The sequence below is a fragment of the Columba livia genome, chromosome Z (assembly GCF_036013475.1).
Source record: "Columba livia isolate bColLiv1 breed racing homer chromosome Z, bColLiv1.pat.W.v2, whole genome shotgun sequence".
NCBI classification, from domain to species: domain Eukaryota; kingdom Metazoa; phylum Chordata; class Aves; order Columbiformes; family Columbidae; genus Columba; species Columba livia.
Genome location: NC_088642.1, coordinates 18,431,519 through 18,451,623, shown reverse-complemented (window position 1 = coordinate 18,451,623; position 20,105 = coordinate 18,431,519). Strand labels below are relative to the sequence as shown.

At 36.8% G+C, this 20,105-nt stretch overlaps 1 protein-coding gene across 2 annotated transcripts in view; it reads left to right on the top strand.

Annotated features, from left to right (window-relative positions):
• The window catches only part of SREK1 (splicing regulatory glutamic acid and lysine rich protein 1), a 37,748-nt gene extending 18,881 nt beyond the window's left edge, over window positions 1–18,867 (top strand). For both annotated transcript variants that reach the window (XM_005505959.4, XM_065047441.1), the window contains 10 exons: window positions 41–156; window positions 1,476–1,640; window positions 2,643–2,821; window positions 3,400–3,530; window positions 5,019–5,133; window positions 7,090–7,209; window positions 10,010–10,537; window positions 15,150–15,245; window positions 15,714–15,849; window positions 16,615–18,867. In XM_005505959.4, the coding sequence (XP_005506016.2) occupies window positions 41–156; window positions 1,476–1,640; window positions 2,643–2,821; window positions 3,400–3,530; window positions 5,019–5,133; window positions 7,090–7,209; window positions 10,010–10,537; window positions 15,150–15,245; window positions 15,714–15,849; window positions 16,615–16,767 (1,739 nt within the window). In that variant the 3' untranslated portion in view covers window positions 16,768–18,867. The remainder of the gene's footprint in view (window positions 1–40; window positions 157–1,475; window positions 1,641–2,642; window positions 2,822–3,399; window positions 3,531–5,018; window positions 5,134–7,089; window positions 7,210–10,009; window positions 10,538–15,149; window positions 15,246–15,713; window positions 15,850–16,614) is intronic.
• The last annotated feature ends 1,238 nt before the right edge of the window (window positions 18,868–20,105 follow it).

The following is a 20,105-nucleotide window of genomic DNA, read 5'->3' as shown; positions in this document are numbered from 1 at the left end:
GTGTTCCAACCTTGTGTAACGCTTTCCTTTGTTTCTTCAGGTAAAATCCCAGATGAAGCCAAAGCCCTTTCTCTGTTGGCTCCTGCTCCTACTATGACAAGCTTGATGCCTGGTGCAGGGTTGCTTCCTATACCTACACCAACCCCTTTGACTACAGTAAGTAATGTTCAATTGCTGCTTGATTTCTGGTTTTCTTTATACTCGGTAACCTTTTCTGTGTTCAGAGAACAAGAACTGTCTGATCCATGGATGTTGTCCTCTTGTATGCTGTATCAGTCAGGGTTTAGCTGTGGTGCCTCTTGAGGGTAGATCACGAAGATGTCTGTGCACTAACTTTCCTGGGTTATTCTTTCAGATTGTTTTGTAAAACAGCTAGTAAACACTGATTTTGGTTTTGTCCATTTGAATTGTTTTTCCCTATACCCATTAATTTGCTCCAACGACAAAAAAATTCTTAAAATGTTATAGGTACATTGACACAGTTCATTGGAGTATTAAAATGCTGCATTAGGGTGCTTTTACTTGGTATCTCTGTGACAGGGCATTTGACTGTTTGCCTAACTATGTTTTCACTACAAAAAGCATAGAAGCTAGCTGCTGCTACTTCTGCTCAGCCTGCTGTAACCTATTCAGGGAAAAAATTCAAGTTACAATAGAGTAGTTTCTCTTTCCGTTACATTAAAAAAATTACTGATGGCTTGTTGAGAATTTCTCATGCTTGTTAGGAAATTTGTTTGCTGGAAATGTAGTTGCTTTTTGGGTGAAGAAAACAAAAATTCAAACCAGGAGCTCAGCAGATGGATTTAGTAGTGATTTTAAGTGACTTTTTTTTAATAACACTCCCTAGGAGAGATTTAAATTCCCAGTTTCAAAAATTGAAGTTGTATTGTCCTCATTCTCTAGGAAGTGACTGTGTTTATAGGGACATAACTTAGACTTAATATCCTTCGTTTTTCAACTGTAATTGATCTGGCCTTATGTGGTTTGTTTGTCCAAAAGGTACCTTATGTGTCCCTTTGATGGACTGATAGCTATTATAGAACATATTGGCCCCAGGCTCTGCAGCTTCCCTTCCTGCCTTGCTGGGCAATGGTTCAGCAGTTCTTCGTCCACTCCTAATACTTGTTGTGGCAAAAAAAGTAAGAGTATTAGCAGTGTCTGTGGGCATTTTACTCAACTTGATTGACTGTAGGCATTGTATGTGTTATCTGATTGATATACTGCATTCCTGGCCAGACCTCTTTGATAAGATGTCAACTGATAGCCCACAGAAACTGTTAGCTATAGAAGATTATTTATGGGTTGATTTATATTCTTTTTAAAAAGGTCTCAGCTGGAACCTTAAAGTTGAAAATATTGTCTGTATTCATTAGGTGTATTTTTACAGAAATGCACAAGGCAGGGAAATACTAATGAGTGAAGTCTCTCCCACCAGTGCTTGGTTGCAAAGCAGAGTCTGTTTTCATGTTTTCCAGCTCGGTGTTTCACTTGGCACTTTGGGAGCTATACCAGCAGCAGCATTGGACCCTAACATTACAGCGCTGGGAGAAATACCACAGCCACCGATTATGGGGAATGTAGATCCATCCAAAATTGATGAAATCAGGAGAACAGTCTATGTTGGAAACTTGAATTCCCAGGTAGCCTTTTTTTTCTGTAATAGAAGTACTAATGGAAGGTGTAGAATTGTAATTTATGAATTCTAATCTTACATGTTAAAAGAGTTTTTGTCAGTTGATGATAATAGGCATTTTTTTAAAAAAAAAATTGGTTACTAGTTATATTTCAAATTTTGAATGCTCCTGTGCTAATCAGTTCAGACTAGATTGTGGAATTCATTCTGACAGGGTAACAGAAGAATCACACTGTAGGTGAATTCAAGAAACATATTTATGATTGCGTGTGTTGATCCAATGTCCAGCTGGGTTGTGTTAGCCGAGCAATGCCTCAGAAGTCTGATTTTGCGGTAGCTTTTCCCCACAACACTGTGCAGTTACTTAAGAACAGTAAAATGGAATGATGTGTCCATGTGGAAACTGCAAAATAGCTTTGAGTTTCTATAACAGGAAAGTTAGGTTTGCCAGAAATTTGGGTTTTCAGCAATTGATTGAATTAATGGAAAAATGATTTGCTTTTGACTGATGGCAATATAAGTATTTTATTTTGTTTTTTTTGACAGCTAAAATAGCTACCAGAGTGTAAAAGTACTATTGATTGTGATTAAATAAATAAAACAAGCTGGAAGTTATTAGAAAAATAAAAGCTAACTCTTGTGATATTCCTTGGATTTTTTTTTTAATTGATCAAAATTCCAGTCAAAAGCTTGAACACAGGTGTGTAAGGAAATTGCTCATTGGTTATTTCAAATGAGTTGCCTGAAAATTGTGAAATCCTGTGGAAATGCATTTTTAACCTAAATATAGGAATCAGGGCTTGTGGTTGCATTATTTTAACTGTATATTCTGTAGATCAATGGAAGAAAAATACATGTCTTTCTTGAAGTGTAACATTACAAAATTTATGTTATTTGTGTAATAATGGTGATTCTTTCCAAAATCTGTAGCTCCTAGATTACGTCATGTATTGGATAAGTGGGTTTCATTATATATTTTACTTCAGCTGAGCTCTTCAACTCTTTCTAGACTACAACAGCAGATCAACTCCTTGAATTCTTTAAGCAAGTTGGAGAAGTCAAATTTGTGCGAATGGCAGGTGATGAGACGCAACCAACACGATTTGCTTTTGTGGAATTTGCAGACCAGAATTCTGTACCTCGAGCTCTTGCCTTTAATGGCGTTATGTTTGGAGACAGGCCGCTGAAGTAAGAAATTACTTATCCATATGACTATTGAATGAGAGGTTTCTTTGTATCCTTATATATATGATTGATGTGCAGAAACTGCTGTGATAAGTATTTTTTCATTATAAGGACTTATTGTTAACCAACTGAAATGTTTGTATAAACTACAGTTTCAAGGTTGGTATCTTAGAACAGTATGGATGACATTGTGTAAAATATATTTACATTTAATCTTGAGATAGCGGAATCTATAACAGTGAAAGTCCTTAGTACTAATTAAGCATCCTGTATGATGATGTGTGTGTAGTTAGTATGCTTTAACATAGAGATTTGACCTGAGAAAGATAAATCAATTCCTCAACTTCTACTAGAAAATATTTTAACACAGAAATATTGTGCCACATCATTTAAAAGTGGTAATGTTTGAAAGCGAAGACAGATACTTAGAACAGATGAATTTTAGGGCAAATCTGTAGTTTTGCTGAACTTTTAAGTTTTTATTTGTACATCAAAGATGAGGTGTTTTCCTTTCTTAATTGTTTCTCATATTCCCTTTTCAAGTGTTTGGGAGTTAAAGGTTTTATGTTTTCTTAATTTAGAATAAATCACTCCAATAATGCAATAGTGAAGCCTCCTGAAATGACACCACAAGCTGCTGCTAAGGAACTAGAAGAAGTGATGAAGAGAGTAAGGGAAGCCCAGTCTTTCATATCTGCTGCTATTGAGCCAGGTAGGTGTATTATGTACATTACCTAACAGACAGTTTCACTGTCTGCCTTGGCACACACTTTTTAGAGCATTTTCAAACACAGAAGAAGAGTACACAAAGGTGAACAAAGTGTGTTGGGAAAAACCCAAAGTAATCAAAATTGTGTTCATGCAACAAAGCAGTGGAATTAAGCTGATTTTTTAATTCATCGTGTCTTATTTTCAGATACACCATCACTGCATGTTTTCAAAAATACAAAGTTAATACTAAATTAATACTTCTGTTGGTGCTTTTAAAGTTTAAAGTACTCAGAAACTTCAAGAAGAAATTGCCTTTTTATTTTGTTTTGTTCCTGTCTAGCACCCATCAATATCATAGTTTCATGATCAGAGTGATCTAGCATGGCTCTGAAAGCAATAATATTAAACTTCCCTTGTCTGCAACAGGTTAATTTTTTCCTTGTACTACGTGCTTTTTCATATTGGCTCAAAACTGTGTATCCTCACAGCACATGGGATCAGAGAATGAATCTGGGATAAAATTGAAGATACTGTAAAGGACTTTTTTTCATTCAGATTGGTTTCCTGATCCCTGTTGAAAGTGAAATGCCTGGTCAAGGAGGAAGGTGTTGGTGGGTTGAGAGATTAGACAGACTTTGCAGTGCTGATTTATGCTGGCTTAAACTGATTAAAAACCACAGCATAAAAAATTCTCAACTTGTTAAATCTGCAGTTGGTATCCTCGTTTTTCTTTCATCAGCAACATCTTATCATTCTTCTTATTAACAAACCCAGGCATTGTCTTACATAGGTTAGACAGTGCAGAGTCTTGAGGCATTTTTTGGGGGGAGTGGATGAATATTTTCAGTAGTTTCATAGGGTTAGAAGAAGAGTAGCTCTAACATTTCCCCAGTGTTAAGCAGCAGAAGTACATTTGGAGTCTGAACCAAAGTCTGGTGGGGTCACTGTTAATGTTTCTGTTGACTTCCTGGCCTTTGGATCAAACTTTTCACCCTGTTTTCTCCATCTCTTCCTCCCACAAAACATTATTTGAGGACTAAAACTTCAATATTTGTAAAGTGGTTGAAATATCTAAAAGTATATAAAGTACTAATTATTATTTACATTTTATGCTTGTTTGTAAAATAATGCCCTTTAAATTTACTCTATTCTCAGGTTATTTAAGAAAAAGAAAGTAATTATATTGAGTAACAGACAAGAAGAGAACATGTTGTGATCTTGTGCATTGTGGCAGCAACATAAATCCCATTCCTAATAGAGCTAGCTGTTTATAATTATCTGGTTTATGTGTACTGCTGCAGGATGGCTGCACTCAACGAGTATATGCACTGACTTTCTTGGATGTTTCTGAAGGATATTTGCAAAGAAGGAAGATGTGCAAAGAGTAGGCCCCTTGCACTATGTGTGGTACATTCCACTTGTGCCAGATTGTTAACTGGGATCTTTAAATGTTCTGAGCTTACACTGCAAAGTGGTTTTTTCCTCTCAGAGTCTGGAAAGAGCAGTGAAAGAAAAGGCGGTCGATCTCGTTCCCATTCTCGTTCAGAATCCAGGTCTAGCTCAAAATCCCGATCTAGAAGGAAAAGATCCCACTCAAAACGCAGGTAGGTGTGGTGTTTATTTTGGACTAAGAGATCATAGTGGAGTGTTTTGAGTGGTGGTGGTGGTTAATGAGATTTCTTACAGAGTTATAAGACTAGTATCCCTGCAGAGAAGCTAACTAACTAACACTGACCAGATCAGAGTAACCAGAGTAAATGCTTAAGGTTTTCAGGATTACTTTCAGTTAAAACACACCATAAGGAACTTTTTGTACCATGTAGCATTACCATTTCTATGGTTTCATGGTACGTGTTGTGCTGTGTAGCATAATGTAATTCTGTGACCTGTATTTTAAAAATAAGTAGTTGCCTGTATTTTGTGGATTGAACATGTAGTTTACTGTTAACACCCTAAGCGGATAATCTGGCTGGTTTTGCTGATGGAAAGTTTGTGATGTCCTGAAATTCTAAACATCAAGTTAACAAAGCCAATATTTTTCATTACTGTACCATAAATGTAAAACTATTGTTTTTAAAAGCAGGAGAAAAAGGCTTTAGAATAAGTTTTTCATTCTTCGGATTTTGTTTGCTTTACTAATTTTCTTCAGTTCTGAAACAGGGTTTGGAATATGGGAGGAAATAAAATTACTATATCACCTGTAAAATATAACCCTCAAGATTTTTTTCCACGAATGAAACAGCCTTGCCATGTGAGACTTACAAAACACTTCCTGAAATGGTTCAGATTCTTGCAATGCCAGGACTGTCCTCTGAGCATTTACATAATTGATCTAAAGATATTTGACTATGTCAAGTATTAAAAAAAAAAAAAAAATAATAATTCAGAATATATTTGATACCTTAGCTGTAAAGAGGTGAGTGTTGTCATTGGTTTAGAAACTGCTCTGTTGCATCTTTTCATGCATTGTCTTTTAACAAGGCAACTAGAATTCTTTTATGAATAGAAACAGAAAATCTGACCAGAAGGGGTTATCATCAATTTTACTGCTAAACAAATATACATGCAGGCTTCAGTTTTGCCTAATGAGACACCACAGTATGTGTTATCTAATGACATAAAAATATTAGGTACCTTTTTAATGCAGGAAGAATAATTCGGTCACTTCCTTATTGCTTGCTTCTTTGCTGTTTCTCTAGCTCAGGACATAACTGAAAAACAACCTTTGTTTTCTGTAACACTGCAGTAATATCAGCACTGTTTTGTATTGGCACAAACCAAATTGATTTTTAGAAGATAAGCTTGTATTTTTTTACTTGTGAAAAACCTCTGTTTTAAACAACTGTTGATGGTTGGGGTTTTTTTGTTTGTTATTGTGGGGGTTTTGATTATTTGTTGTTGTTTTTAAATTATGTGCCATTGTTACTGTCAGGTTACAGAACATGCTGAAAATAGGCCAGTCTGATTCTTTGAGACAGCTTCATCCCTAAGAATAAACTGTCCTTAACACTTAACTGTTTTACTCTTTTATAAAACACTTGAATAAAGTTTATATCATAGAGATTAAAATTATTTAAGTCTTATTTTGACTCAATGGTAATTAATTTTATCTGTAGTTAGTTTGTATTTCTGCGCTGATAAGCAGGGCAAAGCTATAGGTAAAAAATGGTTGCCAGTCCTCTTGGTATATATTACTCTGGGAGTCTTGATCTGCAGAAGACAGGTGAAGCTGGTATTTTTTTGTATATCCCTGTTTTTCAGGATTTATTGAGTTAACGTATGTGGCCTTTCTGTCTTTGAGAGATTAAACTTCAGGGTACCTTAACCTCTCAGGGAAAGTATGCAGTGGTGTGTTTTTTTTAAAATGTGATGTTCACATTTGGCTTTTTATTTTTGCTTTCCTAGAGAATGTGTTCACAGGCAGTATGTTACTGAGATGTAGCTCTTTATATAATTTTATCTAGTGAGGCAAGATTTATGGGCTTTTTCCTTTGTTGGTTGACCTAATTTTTATGAAGTTTCAATATTAAAGTGTTTTTCTTCTGGCATTGTTCATATAGAAGTAGATCTGGCAACAGATCAGTCTCAAGGCACAAGGACAGACGCAGATCCAGAAGTCCCCTGAAAAAACGGTCTAGATCTAGGGAAAAGCGGAAATCCCGAAGTCGCTCTCATTCTCGGTGAGTTCAGATCATAAAATCATATAATTATTTTGGTTGGTAGAGACCCTCAAGATCATCACGTCCAACTGCTAACCTATCACTGGCACTAAACCATGTTCCTAAGAACCTCACCCATACATCTCTTAAACACCCCCATGGATGGTGACTCAACCACTTCCCTGGGCAGCCTGTTCCAATGCCTGACAACCCTTTCTGGGAAGGAATTTTTCCTAATATCTGATCTAAACCTCCCCTGTCACAATTTGAGGCCATTTCCTCTTGTCCTGCCGCTTCATACTTGGGAGAAGAGACTGACACCCACCTCACTACAACCTCCTTTCAGGTAGTTGTAGAGACCAGTAGGGTCTCCCCTCAGCCTCCTTTTCTCCAAGTTAAACAGCTCCAGCTCTCTCAGCTGTTCCTTGTAACAGCTGCTCTCCAGACCCTCCACCAGCTTCATTGCCCTCCTCTGAACTCTCTCCAGCACTTCAATGTCTTTCCTGTAGAGAGGGGCCCAAGTTCTGAGTACTTAAGAAGTGATACTGTTCTAATTCCACAGTACAGAGTTTTTAAAAAAAATATAATAAACCTTTTAGGTGACAGTAAAGGATGTCCTTAGGCTTTGTGGGTGGAACAAAAGAATAGAAAGTAATTTTTAATGCTGAGTGTACTGGTTTTCACTGGGATAGAGTTAATCTTCATAGTAGCTCCTATGATGCCTGCAAGGGTTCAGTCGCCACATCACCACACTGAGGTACCTAAACTTTGATAGTCTAGTCTACATTTATACTACCATGCAAGCTGATCGAAAGTAGGTAACTTTAATTGCTAGGCTTTAGCCAACAGATGAGGAATGTTCTGTGCAGCCTGTGCAACCCACAAAAACTTGAATGATGCTTGTTCGATCTGTATGTGTTGAGAAGGCTGAATTTGGTCTGAACTTGATCTGTCATTCTGAGAACATGTAAAAAGTTTTTGCGCATCACCTTTTCTTTTTGCCTTTGGCAATCTCATATTGGCCATGCGCTACTGTGGGCGCAAATGCATGTGTCTATTATATGGCATATTTGCATTTCAGGATCTAATACATCTGTGTTTTACCCAGTCCATTAGTTTTCAACTCTGATTGTTTAATTATTGAACTGTGAAATTCCAACAAGATAATCACATAATTTTCTGAGGGGTGAAGCAGTGAATGTTCACAATACAAAAGTGCCTATGGAAGCAGCTTCAAGAATGGAAGTCTTGGTACTTTCTTTCTGTTTCATATCTGTAATTTCCCTCGTTCATTTAAAGGGAGCTTCGTACTTAGGTTGTGCAGTTTCTTGTTTGTTGAGGGAAGAAGTTTTGTGGGAAAGAACTGCAGATCTGTGGACCTCAGTGGAAATGGGCATAGTCTGTCTAGCTACCTGGGCTTTATTGATGAATCCTTTTGATTTTCTGTTGCCATTGTCTGGAGCTTCTTGAGATATCTGCTCACTGGAAGGGGCAAGTACAGTGAAATCTCTGTGGTAAATGAACTGGAAGGAACTTTCTTGGGTCATTGTGAGACTCTTTGCTGTTTCAGGGATTGCATGTTGTTTCATCTTTATGATCTTGCATTCCTTCTCTGAGACTTCTTTAAGTCTTTGCCAATCCTGATGGGAACCGAAGTTGTCAGGTCACAGAGCATACACAGCCTATGATTTATTAGTAGTTGAGATGAAGATACAGCAAAACGCTTCTTCCACTGAAGAAAGGTGGGGCCTGTACTTATGTGTGAAGGAGTCTTTTGGAGAATCTTTAGAAATCCTAGAATAGGTCCCAATACCAATAGACACGGCAACTTCTGTCAGTCTGGTTCTCTTAGACATGTAAAGGCCTGCTAATCAACTTCTCCTGTGCTTTGTCCTGTTTCTCTTCTGAACAACTGTTCATTTTCCTATGTCCTAGAGGAAGGTCTAGGAGTAATGTATTCCTCTGCTAGAAAGGAAAGATGGAGTCTCGCACTTCCAAATAATCCTATACCAAAATGTAATCTTCCAGCCAAAGCTGTGATCTAATCAATTTTTGTTTGACTTGACAGCTAGAACATCAGTTGGAACTTTCCTTACAGTTCTTTTTATGAACATGTACCATTCTGCTTGTCCCAAAGAATCTGACTAGTTCTGTTATCCTTGCTTCTGTTTTCACTGTTATTAACAATTTTTCAAAAAATTTTGAATTCCTAATGACATCACAGGTGATTGAATTGTCTTGATTGAGTTTTGACCTGATATTTGCCTTTTGATGGAATTTGTTTGGTGAAATTTTATCCATGTTTTATTATTTCTGTGTATTAATTGTTGTTGGACTTCCAAGCACTTCCAGGATAACTTTGTGAGGGAAGACAATAGAACAAAGACTTGTGTCAGTTAGCTATCATTATTCATGTGGGGATGTGTCCATTTAATGTGGACACAATTTTAGAAAAGAGTGGATTTACAGACTGTAGAGTTTGTCTCACTCCTGACAAAATGTAGAAATTTTGTGTATATATAGTAAAATAACTGTGAGGTAAAGATATGTGTTCTTTCAAAGTGTAATAATATCTCTCTGAAGATCAGTGTGGTTTGATTTTGGCCTCTCCTTCTCCAATTTGATTTAAAAATATTTCCTAGCTACATAGCCTTTCTCTTGTAGTAAACAGAGGTTGAAAATTAAAACATTGAATAATTACTATTTTTCAACAGAGGTGCATACTTAGTCTTGAGCAATTAATGTGTGCTAACGGGTTAGTTGACATTTTAATTGGAATGTTTGAAAGTCAATTAATGGATTTGTGTTTGGCTTTTCACAGGGACAAGAAAAGAGACAAAGAAAAGGTCAAGGAAAAAGAAAAGACCAAAGAAAAGGAGAGAGACCGAGACAAGGAGAAGGAGAGGGACCGAGACAAAGACAGGGAAAGAGAGCGAGATAAAGAGAGAAACAGGGAGAAGGACAAAGAGAGAGAGCGAAACAAAGATCGAGACAGAGTCAGAGACAAAGACAGAGATAGAGATAGAGACAGGGACAAGGATAAGGACAAAGATAGGGACAAGGACAGGGAAAAGGAGAAAGATAAGGAGAAGGAAAGAGACAGGGAAGAGGTAGACCAGAACAAGGAAAAAGAAGATATTGAGAAAGAAGTAGACAAGGACAGAGAGAAGAGTAAGGACAAGGAGGCAGATCAGGACAAAGGAGAGGACAAAGAAAAGGAAAAAGATGGGGATAAGGAGAAGGAACGAGACAGAGAAAAAGAGAGAGACGATAAAAAGAAGAAAGATAAGAGATCCAGAACACCCCCAAGAAGCTATAGCTCTTCAAGAAGATCTCGTAGCTCCAGCAGGTTTGTTTAGAATTTTTTCATACTTTTTTGACTTGTCAGTTCAGAGGGGCACCATTCTGCTTTTTATGTATCAGTATCACCATGTCTCTTACTAATTAAATTTGTATTATATCTGTTTTGTAGATTTTACTTTATATTACAAAGAGCTCTACATGATGCCTGATAGAACACGGATTCTTGTTGTGCTGCTGGTGCTTGTCTTTCACATAACCATATAGTATAGTCCTTGAGGACAATAAGGAAATGATTCTTGTGCCATTTCTCTGTGTTGGCCCCATCCAAAAGTTCTGATAAAACAAAGCCACAGATCATCTTTGTCCTGATGAAATTCTGAGTCACTGTTAATAGTTCCTTGGTTGCTTACATACTGTACATTGTTGGTCTGCAGAACTTAAAAACAGTTAGGTGATAATGCTTGCCACTTTTCAGCTGGATGGGTGAACAGCAGGAAGCAAGCGTATCACTTGGCTGGCAAACTGTATCTCAGTTGGAAGATACAGATACCTGTACAGATACAGATGGCCGAGTACAGTAAAAAGTAACATTCCTTAATAGTGCTGATAGTAAACAGGAGAACATTCAAGTTAGTGTAGCTGTTGCTTTTCCCTCTAAGGGAGGCAAAACTGGGTGGAATTCTGGATAAATTCAATACAGCAAAAGGCAGCTGTGAGATTGATTATAAGCTTTTTAAGTGGACTCACTCAGACATATTCTAAAATCATTGCAGCTGACTTGAGTTCAGAAGCTTTGGTGGAAAAAGTCCTTCCTGAATACCTCAGAAACTAGGGAGTTCAGAAATATTGCATGTCAAATTTAGATACCAAATTTTTTCTAGTACCTTGAGGGAATGAAATGCTGTATGAATTGAAAAAAGTTCTACATACTATAATCATTTCACTGGACAGAAGCAAAATTCCCACAGACATCAAAATTCAAGAGTTCATGGTTCATACAAGTCAGAAAAGGGTGTAACGGTTTCTGAACATCCTGTTTGCGCTATATTAAATGTTCTTGTTGTGTTAGAGGTTTTTGGGCAAAATACTGTGGCTGCTTGAAGCGTCTGTGGCTTCCTATTTTAATGCATTTTTAACATTTCATGGTTTGAAGTCCTACACAGAGTAAAGGCAGTTCTGCCAGCTTTGAAAACGTGACATTTTCTGCCTATAGGCCTCAGAAGTGTTGAATTAGATAAGAGTAGAAAAAAGATTTAGTATTTTGATAATATGTAGCTTATATAAGAACGTTGGTGGAAGACCCAGTTCCTAATGTCAAATAGCAATTGTACTTAGCTGGATGTTACAAAAAAATTTATAGTCGAGTTTGTAACAATTATGCTCATCTTTAAAAATCTTGGTGTTTAAGAAACTGCTATGGAAGGATCAAATGCCATGTGCTTGGGCAAAAAAACTCTAGTGAAAATTAGTGCATCTCTTCAAGTGGACTCACAGTACAAAATGCTACTTCAATTTCAAATGAATTTAGTTTACAGATGTTACTAAACAAGGACTATATTATTTTGAAGATGGGGGATAAGAGAAATACACTTTTTTTGTATAGATTTACAATTCATCTTCACAGATAGCATTATCATTAGAGTATCGATATTGGGGCCACTACTGTTGAACACCTTCGTCAGTGGCCTAGACTGCGGGACAGAGTGCACCCTTGGCAGATTTGCAGACAGTGCTGAAGTGTGAGGAGAGGCTGGTACACCAGAGGACTGTGCTGCCATTCAGAGAAAACTTGATGCTTACAGGCATCTCATGGAGTTGAACAAAGAGAAGGGCCAAGCCCTGCACCTGGAAGAATAACTCCAGTGCACCAGTGCAGCATGGGGAATGGCTGGCAGAAGAGGACCTCGGGATCCTTGCAGCCAAGAAGGCCAGCAGTGTGCTGTGCTGCATTAGGCAGCGTTGTGAGCAGATCAAGGAAGGTGATTTTTTTCCCTCTCCTCAGCACTGGTGAGGCCATATCTGGAATCCTGCATCCAGTTCTGGACTCCCCATTACAAGAGACACACAGACATACTGGAGTGAGTCCAGTGAAGGGCCACAAAACCGATAGAGGGGTTGAAGCATCCATCATACAAAGAGAGACTGAGAGCACTAGGATTGTTTAGCCTGGAGAAGAGAAGGCCAAGGGCACATCTTATCGATGTGTACGAATACCTGATGGGAGACAGTGAAGAAGACAGAGACAGAGTTCACATTGGGGACCAGTGGCAGGCCAAGAGGCAGTAGACGAGTATTAACAAATGGGAAATAAAAGTTTTTTCCTAATGTGTGTTTTTTATGGGTTTGTTTGTTGTTGTTGTTGTTGTGGTTTTTTTCCTGAGCAATCTGGAACTAGTTACCGTGAGAAAATGTGGAGTCTCCTTCTGTGGAGATGTTAAAAATCTGACTGAGTGTGGCCCTGAGTAGCCTGTTTAGTTGACCATTTTAAGATGGGGAGGGGGAGGTTGGACTAGGTGGTCTCCAGAGGACTCTTACAACTTCAGTAATCTGTTATTCTCTGAAAAATAATTGTGAATAGGTTGGCCTACAGAGTCCCGGTTAGCTTGCATTTAAGGTTAACTGTTTACTTTGATGATTGACATTGCCTAATTGAAATGGTTACAAACCTTTTGGGAGAAGATTATGTAACAAAATGGCATTTCAGCTGCCTGGATTTACAGTACAGCACTGAGTTGGGACTGCTGATCCTTCACTTGCTGAGTGTGAAATATTGGACAAATAGTCACCTTTTTGGAGAAGAGGTGGAGGTGGAATAGGGCACAGTGGACCTTTCAAGAACAAGGTGGCAGTTCACTTTTCTTTACTGACAGATAGCATTGCAGGTACTAGAAATTAGATGGCTATGTGTGATTCCTAGCTGAAGTAAGTGACACAGACCAGAGGAAGAGGAGGATCAGACTCCTTTTCCAACAGACATCTATAAGCTATCAGAGGAGACAGGTATGGAATGTGAGTTCTGTGTATGATTAAGAGACACAGAATCACTGTCAAAGTATTCACTTGGAGTTTTTTGTTAAATTTTGCTGTGTTGGTATTGCTTAAGAGTGCATAACCAGGTGCATAAATCTTTGTAGAGATAAATGTAATTGAGATGGGTACAAATGCTGTCAGACACAGCTGTTTCTTCAGCTTGAAATGTGAAAAGCAGAAACTGAAAATTAGATTTTGTGAATAAGTGGTTTCTAGTTTGAACACAATTACTAAGACACTTGTTTACTCATAAATATGAATGCTGGAAAGCAAAATAAAGTGATGATGTACTCAATGTAGCCCAAGTCGGAGCACTGTCAGGATAACATATCAGTTTCCAGTATCCTTATTTGAAAAAAGGTGGTGATAAATGTAAAAATGTTCAAAATGAGATGCATGTTAACTGGTGAAGAGCTGATCAGTGATTGTGTTATTTTCTCTGTGATTTTGAAGCCACTTTACATTTTGTTTACCAAAGGTCAAATCAAACTTAAGAACTTCCTGAAAAAAAGTAGTTATGAAATTTTGTCCTGTGCAGTTTCAGGAGGACATACATGGTAGATGATACTGTGAGAGTACCAATCCAGATAGTGATACTAGGCATGTCTTAGTATAGTATCCTTTTGTAATTTGTCTAATAACTGTTTATTTCTTGGTCTTTCTAAATATTGAAGATATAAGTATTCACACCTAATGGTGTGATTTGCAAAAGCTGGTGTGCATAAGCATAGCTTTTGTGCCATATATTTTAAGTGCCCTCTCAATTAGGCTTTAACTTTCCTGGTTTTCTTTGATGGTTCTTTCTGTCCACTTTTCTTGCGGAGAGGTGGTAGGAAAAAAACATCTCACTTTGACAGAGAGAGTTTCTACTTTTATCTTGAATTTAGCCTTACTGCCTCAATTTTTCTTTGTTTTAAAATATGCCTCTGTATGGTTGCTACCAGTTATTTAATGTTTTGTTCTGTTCTGCTATAGGTCAGACTCCATAATAACAACTCCAGTGAATTCCGTATATCTATGTGAAACAGCTGTTTTATATAGTACTATGAGATCTTCAGTGTGTTACAGAACAATAACATTTTGTTTACTGAGTAAGGACTGCTAGGAAAACAATAGATATTAACTTACTTGTTCTGATTTTGACAACAGGTTGAGCTTTGTTTTGCACCGTTGACTTCCAAATCAGTAGGAATAGCACTAGCTCATGTATTTAGGAATTAAACTTCAGTCAGACTGAACTGAAATTACAGTGATCTTCAGATTGTAATGTTATGTTTTGAAGATGTGTTGCTTGTTATGGCTTTTGTCTTAATGTGGCTGTTCATTCAGTTGGATTGTTATCCTGACTTAAGAAACTCTTAATATAGAATTAGTGAATTCAGTGTGTTTCCATTGTTATCAGTAAAGGTACAAACATGTGAAGATAAACAAAAACTAAAATCCACTTTGCCACCAAACATATCATTTTTTTTTTAATTTGTACAGTTCATATATTGTCAGTGATATATAATGTTGAATTCAGTGATATTTGCTTAGTTGTGTTAGATAATTTTAAGAGCTTTCTGTTTTTGTATTGTTCCTGAATGTATTATTTTTATTCTTTAACCTTGAATTTCTTGCTCCTGCAGAGAAAGGCGTAAAAGGAAGAGTAGAAGTCCCTCCAAGTCTCCTAAAACATCCAAAGCAACAAAAAGAAAGTCTTCACGAACTCCTTCACCAAGAAGGTCAGTTTGATGTAAACATAAAAGTCAAGGAGCATTAAAGGAGGAAGAATTTATAGGATTTTAATTGTTTTACTGCCTTTGCAGTAATCATCTCAGATGGTTTCAGTTGGTCAGTATGATTCAATTTTAATTTAAAACTAAGCAAAGACCTCAATGGATTTGAGCTTTGGTATGCTTTCCACTAGTGAATTTCAAATCTGTCAACACGGCAAATTTGCTTCAAAGCCATAAAAGCCCTTAATCTGATACAGATTAATTTGATTTTCTCTTTAAAAACATCATCCATAGTGAACACATGCATTCTTTAGCTCTCTTTAGTCAAAACATCCCTTGTCTGTATAAAGGGGGTTTGGTTATGTTTCGTGGTTTTTTGGAAAACCCACAGATGAGTTTAATTTGCAGATAAACCTTTTGAAGGTTGTTGCTGTTGGATCAAATGCTGATTTGAGTAAAAAATTTCTTAAACAGAAACAAGAAAGAAAAAAAAAGAGAAAGAGATACAAATAATGATAGAAGAGAAAGAGAACGTTCCACCTCCAAGAAAAAAAGTAGTAAAGAAAAGGAGGGAAAGGACAAACCTGACAAAAGCACTACTACTTTGAAGGTAAGCTGTGTGACCTGAAAAGCAGAGTGAAGTGGTACTAGTGGAGCCATTATTGAAATTCCCTCCCTTTTAAAAATGTATTTTCCTCCTCCTTTTTTATTGTTTTCCTTACCAAGTTTTTACTGTTTGGGTTTAGCTTTTGCCAGTTGGGCATCTACAGTTGGTGTTAGTGGGCCAGTTTCATAAGTCTCTTTGTTTGAACTCTACTGGACCTACAGCAGCCAGTGTGAATAGGTTACAGAAACACTTCGTTTTAGTTTCTCTTTCCTGTTCTTTGCCGTATAATAGGACTTGTCTGGCTGCCTATCTGTATCAGCAGGCAGGAAGCAGACAGTGTAGCTAAGAAGCAGCATTCAAGGACTGCTTGACTGTCAGGCTGAAAACATTACTTTTTTGATAGACTTTCACTCTGCAGTTCAGCCTCTCCCTGGTTACTTTGGGCCTGGTCTGCGTATTGGACTATGCAGTGGTAAAGTTGAGCTGTGTCAGAATGGTGTGGGCTTTTCCCCTGCAAAGTAGAAGGTGGTGCGATTAAGAAAAGAAACATCTTCCAATTCTTTAATGTTAGAATTTGAAAAGAAGTGTGCCTTAAAAGAGCAGTCTGTTATACTCAGAATTATTAAACCATTATAAAACAGCTGGTTTATGTGACTCAACATAGGGATGCAAAAATTGAGACAACAAAAATACCAAGGGTTGGTTGGAAGTCGTATCCAATAACGCTAAGAATATGATTTTTTTGTAAAATAATTTTATTTTTGGTAGGACAAAGATCACACTAAAGAAGATCAGAATTCAGAATCTGACAAGGAGATAGACAACAGAGACACACAAAGGACAGATGAAGTCAAACTACAACAGAATGGGAACTGTCAACTAAATGAAGAAAACCTCTCAATTAAAATGGAAGGGGTTTAAAGCAAAGAATGGACCTCTAATTCAAATAAGGAATGAAACCCAAAGCTTTTTGTTTCCCAGAATGAGGAAGAAAATGTCCAAGCAATCAACCTGAACGTGTTGATAGTACTAGTAGCTCTTCCAATTCTTGTGATAGCTTTGTTGCTTCTTGCTGAAAAACAAGAGAGCACAAACCAGTAGTTATACCATGAAAAGGCAGTTGCCATCAGAACTCTTCATCTCTGAAAGTCCATGCATTTCTGTGATGGCTGTACTTATTTGTAAAATGATTTTTGTTGAGTTTTGCCATAACCTGTTACAAATAAGTAGAAACTGAAAGATGTAAACCTGTACTACCCAAAAAAAAGCTGAAGATATGCATTGAAGGTTGTTTAAAATACTGCTTGTTGAGGAATTTTGTATTGTTTTACCTTGTGGGTTAGAAAATCCACAAAAACTTCTATGTGTACTGTTTGATGTGCTTGAAAATGGTGCATAAATATACACACTTTCTTTTGTTGTAAATGACAACTGTAGCTAAAGGGTTTTTAAATATAAATGCAGTTTTACGGTTCTTATGTTAAATACCCACTGACAAGTATGTTTTTCATTTGCTCACTTCTTGAGATTCTTGGGTTTTATTATTTAAAAGAATTTCTTACTAATATCCCTAAAATGAATATTTCTTTCAAAGTACTTGAGCAGTGCATGCTACTTTTCTGTTCTTTAAAGGAATATTGCCATGTTATTGATAATAGGATATCTTACTGGGTTATTTTGGGGATGTTTTGTTTTGTTTTTCTTTGTCCTTTCAGAAGTGAGCACATTTGTGTGATATTATCAGAACTCACAGCTTTGTTTTGAGCTGTACTGCAGTGTTTCTGTTCAGGTGCAAATAGTACAGGTGCCATTATGAAAATTAATTTTTCCTATTTGTTTAAAAAAATATGGGAGCACAAGCAGAAGCTTTAGTGCCTTCTTAAAATGTGGTATTTTTTGGAAATGTATATGTGCTATTACTCATTTTCAGCTAAATCTTACATGATCTCTATTGCTATTTTGCCACCACCATATTGTAGACAAGAATGCAAGTGATTTGTCAGAACAGTTGTTGGATTCACTTGTTAAATACTAAATCTCCATTTTTACGTTTATTTTTAGAAGAGATTTATAGGTGAAAGCAAAGATGCAATTTGGGGACCACCACTGTACAAAAATAATAGCTGAATACAAAGCATTTTGTGATTACCTGAATCAGAGGCAGCCCTCTAGGCATTTAATCTACATTTGGATGGCCTTAATTGTTACCTCTCCATCATCCTCTCTGATACCTGTTGGGTGATACAAAAGGAATTGTATGCAAAGAAATGGGGATAAATAATTTAGGGAAAAAAAGTTGTAATTTACACAGGAGTTATATGGTAGAGATTCCTTTTTCATTCTTTGGAGAAAAAGCATATAAGAAGAGAAGGACAAAGCAAATATTTTTGTCAAGATAAAACAAGGTTTTTGTTCTCTCAGCTAATTTAATTGGTTACATGAGATTTCTTAAGAGTCATACCTTTAAAACTTCCTTATACCTAAAATTGAGTAGATTATTTTTAATACAATTTAATACAATCAAATGACTTAATTGCCTTACCTCATGGGAAGAGTTATTTCTTTCAGTTAACAAAAAAAAGTTATTTGCTTTCAATTTGTTTTGCTTTTCCTTTGCGTAGTTAATACTTAAAAAAGTATTACAGGGAATGAAAAATTTGCCCAATTCCTGAGATAATAAAACCCAGTTTGATAGTTAAGCTGCTTAATCACTCTTCATTTTTGATAGGATTTAATATTCTTGCCACTGTGTACGTTTAAAACTATAGAAAATGCTTTACCATGTAAAGTATAGACAGTCATTTTTGTGATGTTTAAGCCTCATGCTGTTGGCCGGTAAACAGCTTATTCTGATAAAAGAATGACAAATCTATATGCTTACAGGAAGACTGTAAAGGATTGTGTCTTGCAACAACAGCTGTCTTATTTATGATGTGTAAGTAGCATAGAGCAAACAGATTGTTTGTATACTTGTTATCTTTGGTACCATTTCACTAATAAAATTGAGTATTTTAGAGGGAAGTTTCTGCTGGTACGTGCTTATTACAGGAATATTTTTAGTTGATCTGGTTTTACTTAGCTCCTTTGATAGGAAATGTGGATACCAGTGAAAATACACATTTATTGTTTATAATATCTTTGAAAAGCTAAGTTTATCCTTTGGGAGGAATTAGAATTCTTGCAGTGTATCATGTTTCAGCTGATACTAGTTTGATTTCTTGAGTTTTGTTATCCTGAAATTGCATAGCTCTATGATGTATCAGTTACAGAATATGTGAAGGATTATGTACAGTTAGCTAAGACACATGTCTTTGGAAATTAATGACTAAGGATGGCAGCCTTACTAGCTAACTTAGGATGTCTAAGTCCGCATGCAATACAATGTTATATTGTATGTGAATTAATGGTTCCTGTACAAAAAAGTGTTTTCCTTAAAAAAGGGGAAAAAAAACCCAAACCAACCAACCATGAAACACACACATTTCCTACCCACCTCAAGTCATATATTCTTACAAATGCTGTATTTTCTGGTTTTGCTTTGTAAATACTGTGCAGATCTGTGAGGTAGTTAATTTTTGTCCGTTTGTATTAGGTGTTATAAAGCTCCTCTCCTCCTGAAAAGCCACTGCTAGGGAACTATCATTCTGTAAAATGCCTGTCCCTGCAGAGAGGGGGTAGCTCATTTTTAAACCGGTAGTATAGCACAGTAGTGACGTTCCTGCCTGCTCCAACAGGACTGTGTGCACCATCCATTAAATGTGTCCATCTTCCACTGGAAGTCTTCATCCTTAGCAGGTTTGCATGCTGAGCTGCCACATCAGATTGTTTGGTTTTGCACTTTAGAAATGAGATGGAGTGAAGGTTTTGAGAACAGTGTAGGTCATGGCAGCTGTATTGTTTTGAATGTAGTTTCATTTGAGTCAGCTTTTGAAAATGTGACTTGTAATTGCTCAGAAAAATGATATGGTGCCGTTTTGCTAAGACCATGTAAAGCACATACGCGTAAGCTTCCATTAGGGATCAGAGTTATTTCACAAAAGTGTTTCTGGGTAACAGGATTTTTCTTTGGATTGTGAAAGAAGGTAGCAGAAAGCAACTGGTGGCTGAAACAGGATTCCAAGATCAAAATGGAGGTGGCTGTGATTTGTTGAAGTCAATGGGTTTACACAGTGGTGAGGGATGAAATGTTTGCAATCACTGGTAGTAGTATGGTAAAGGTTACTGGGTTTTGTATTTCAGAATTAGAACTATGAGAGGAA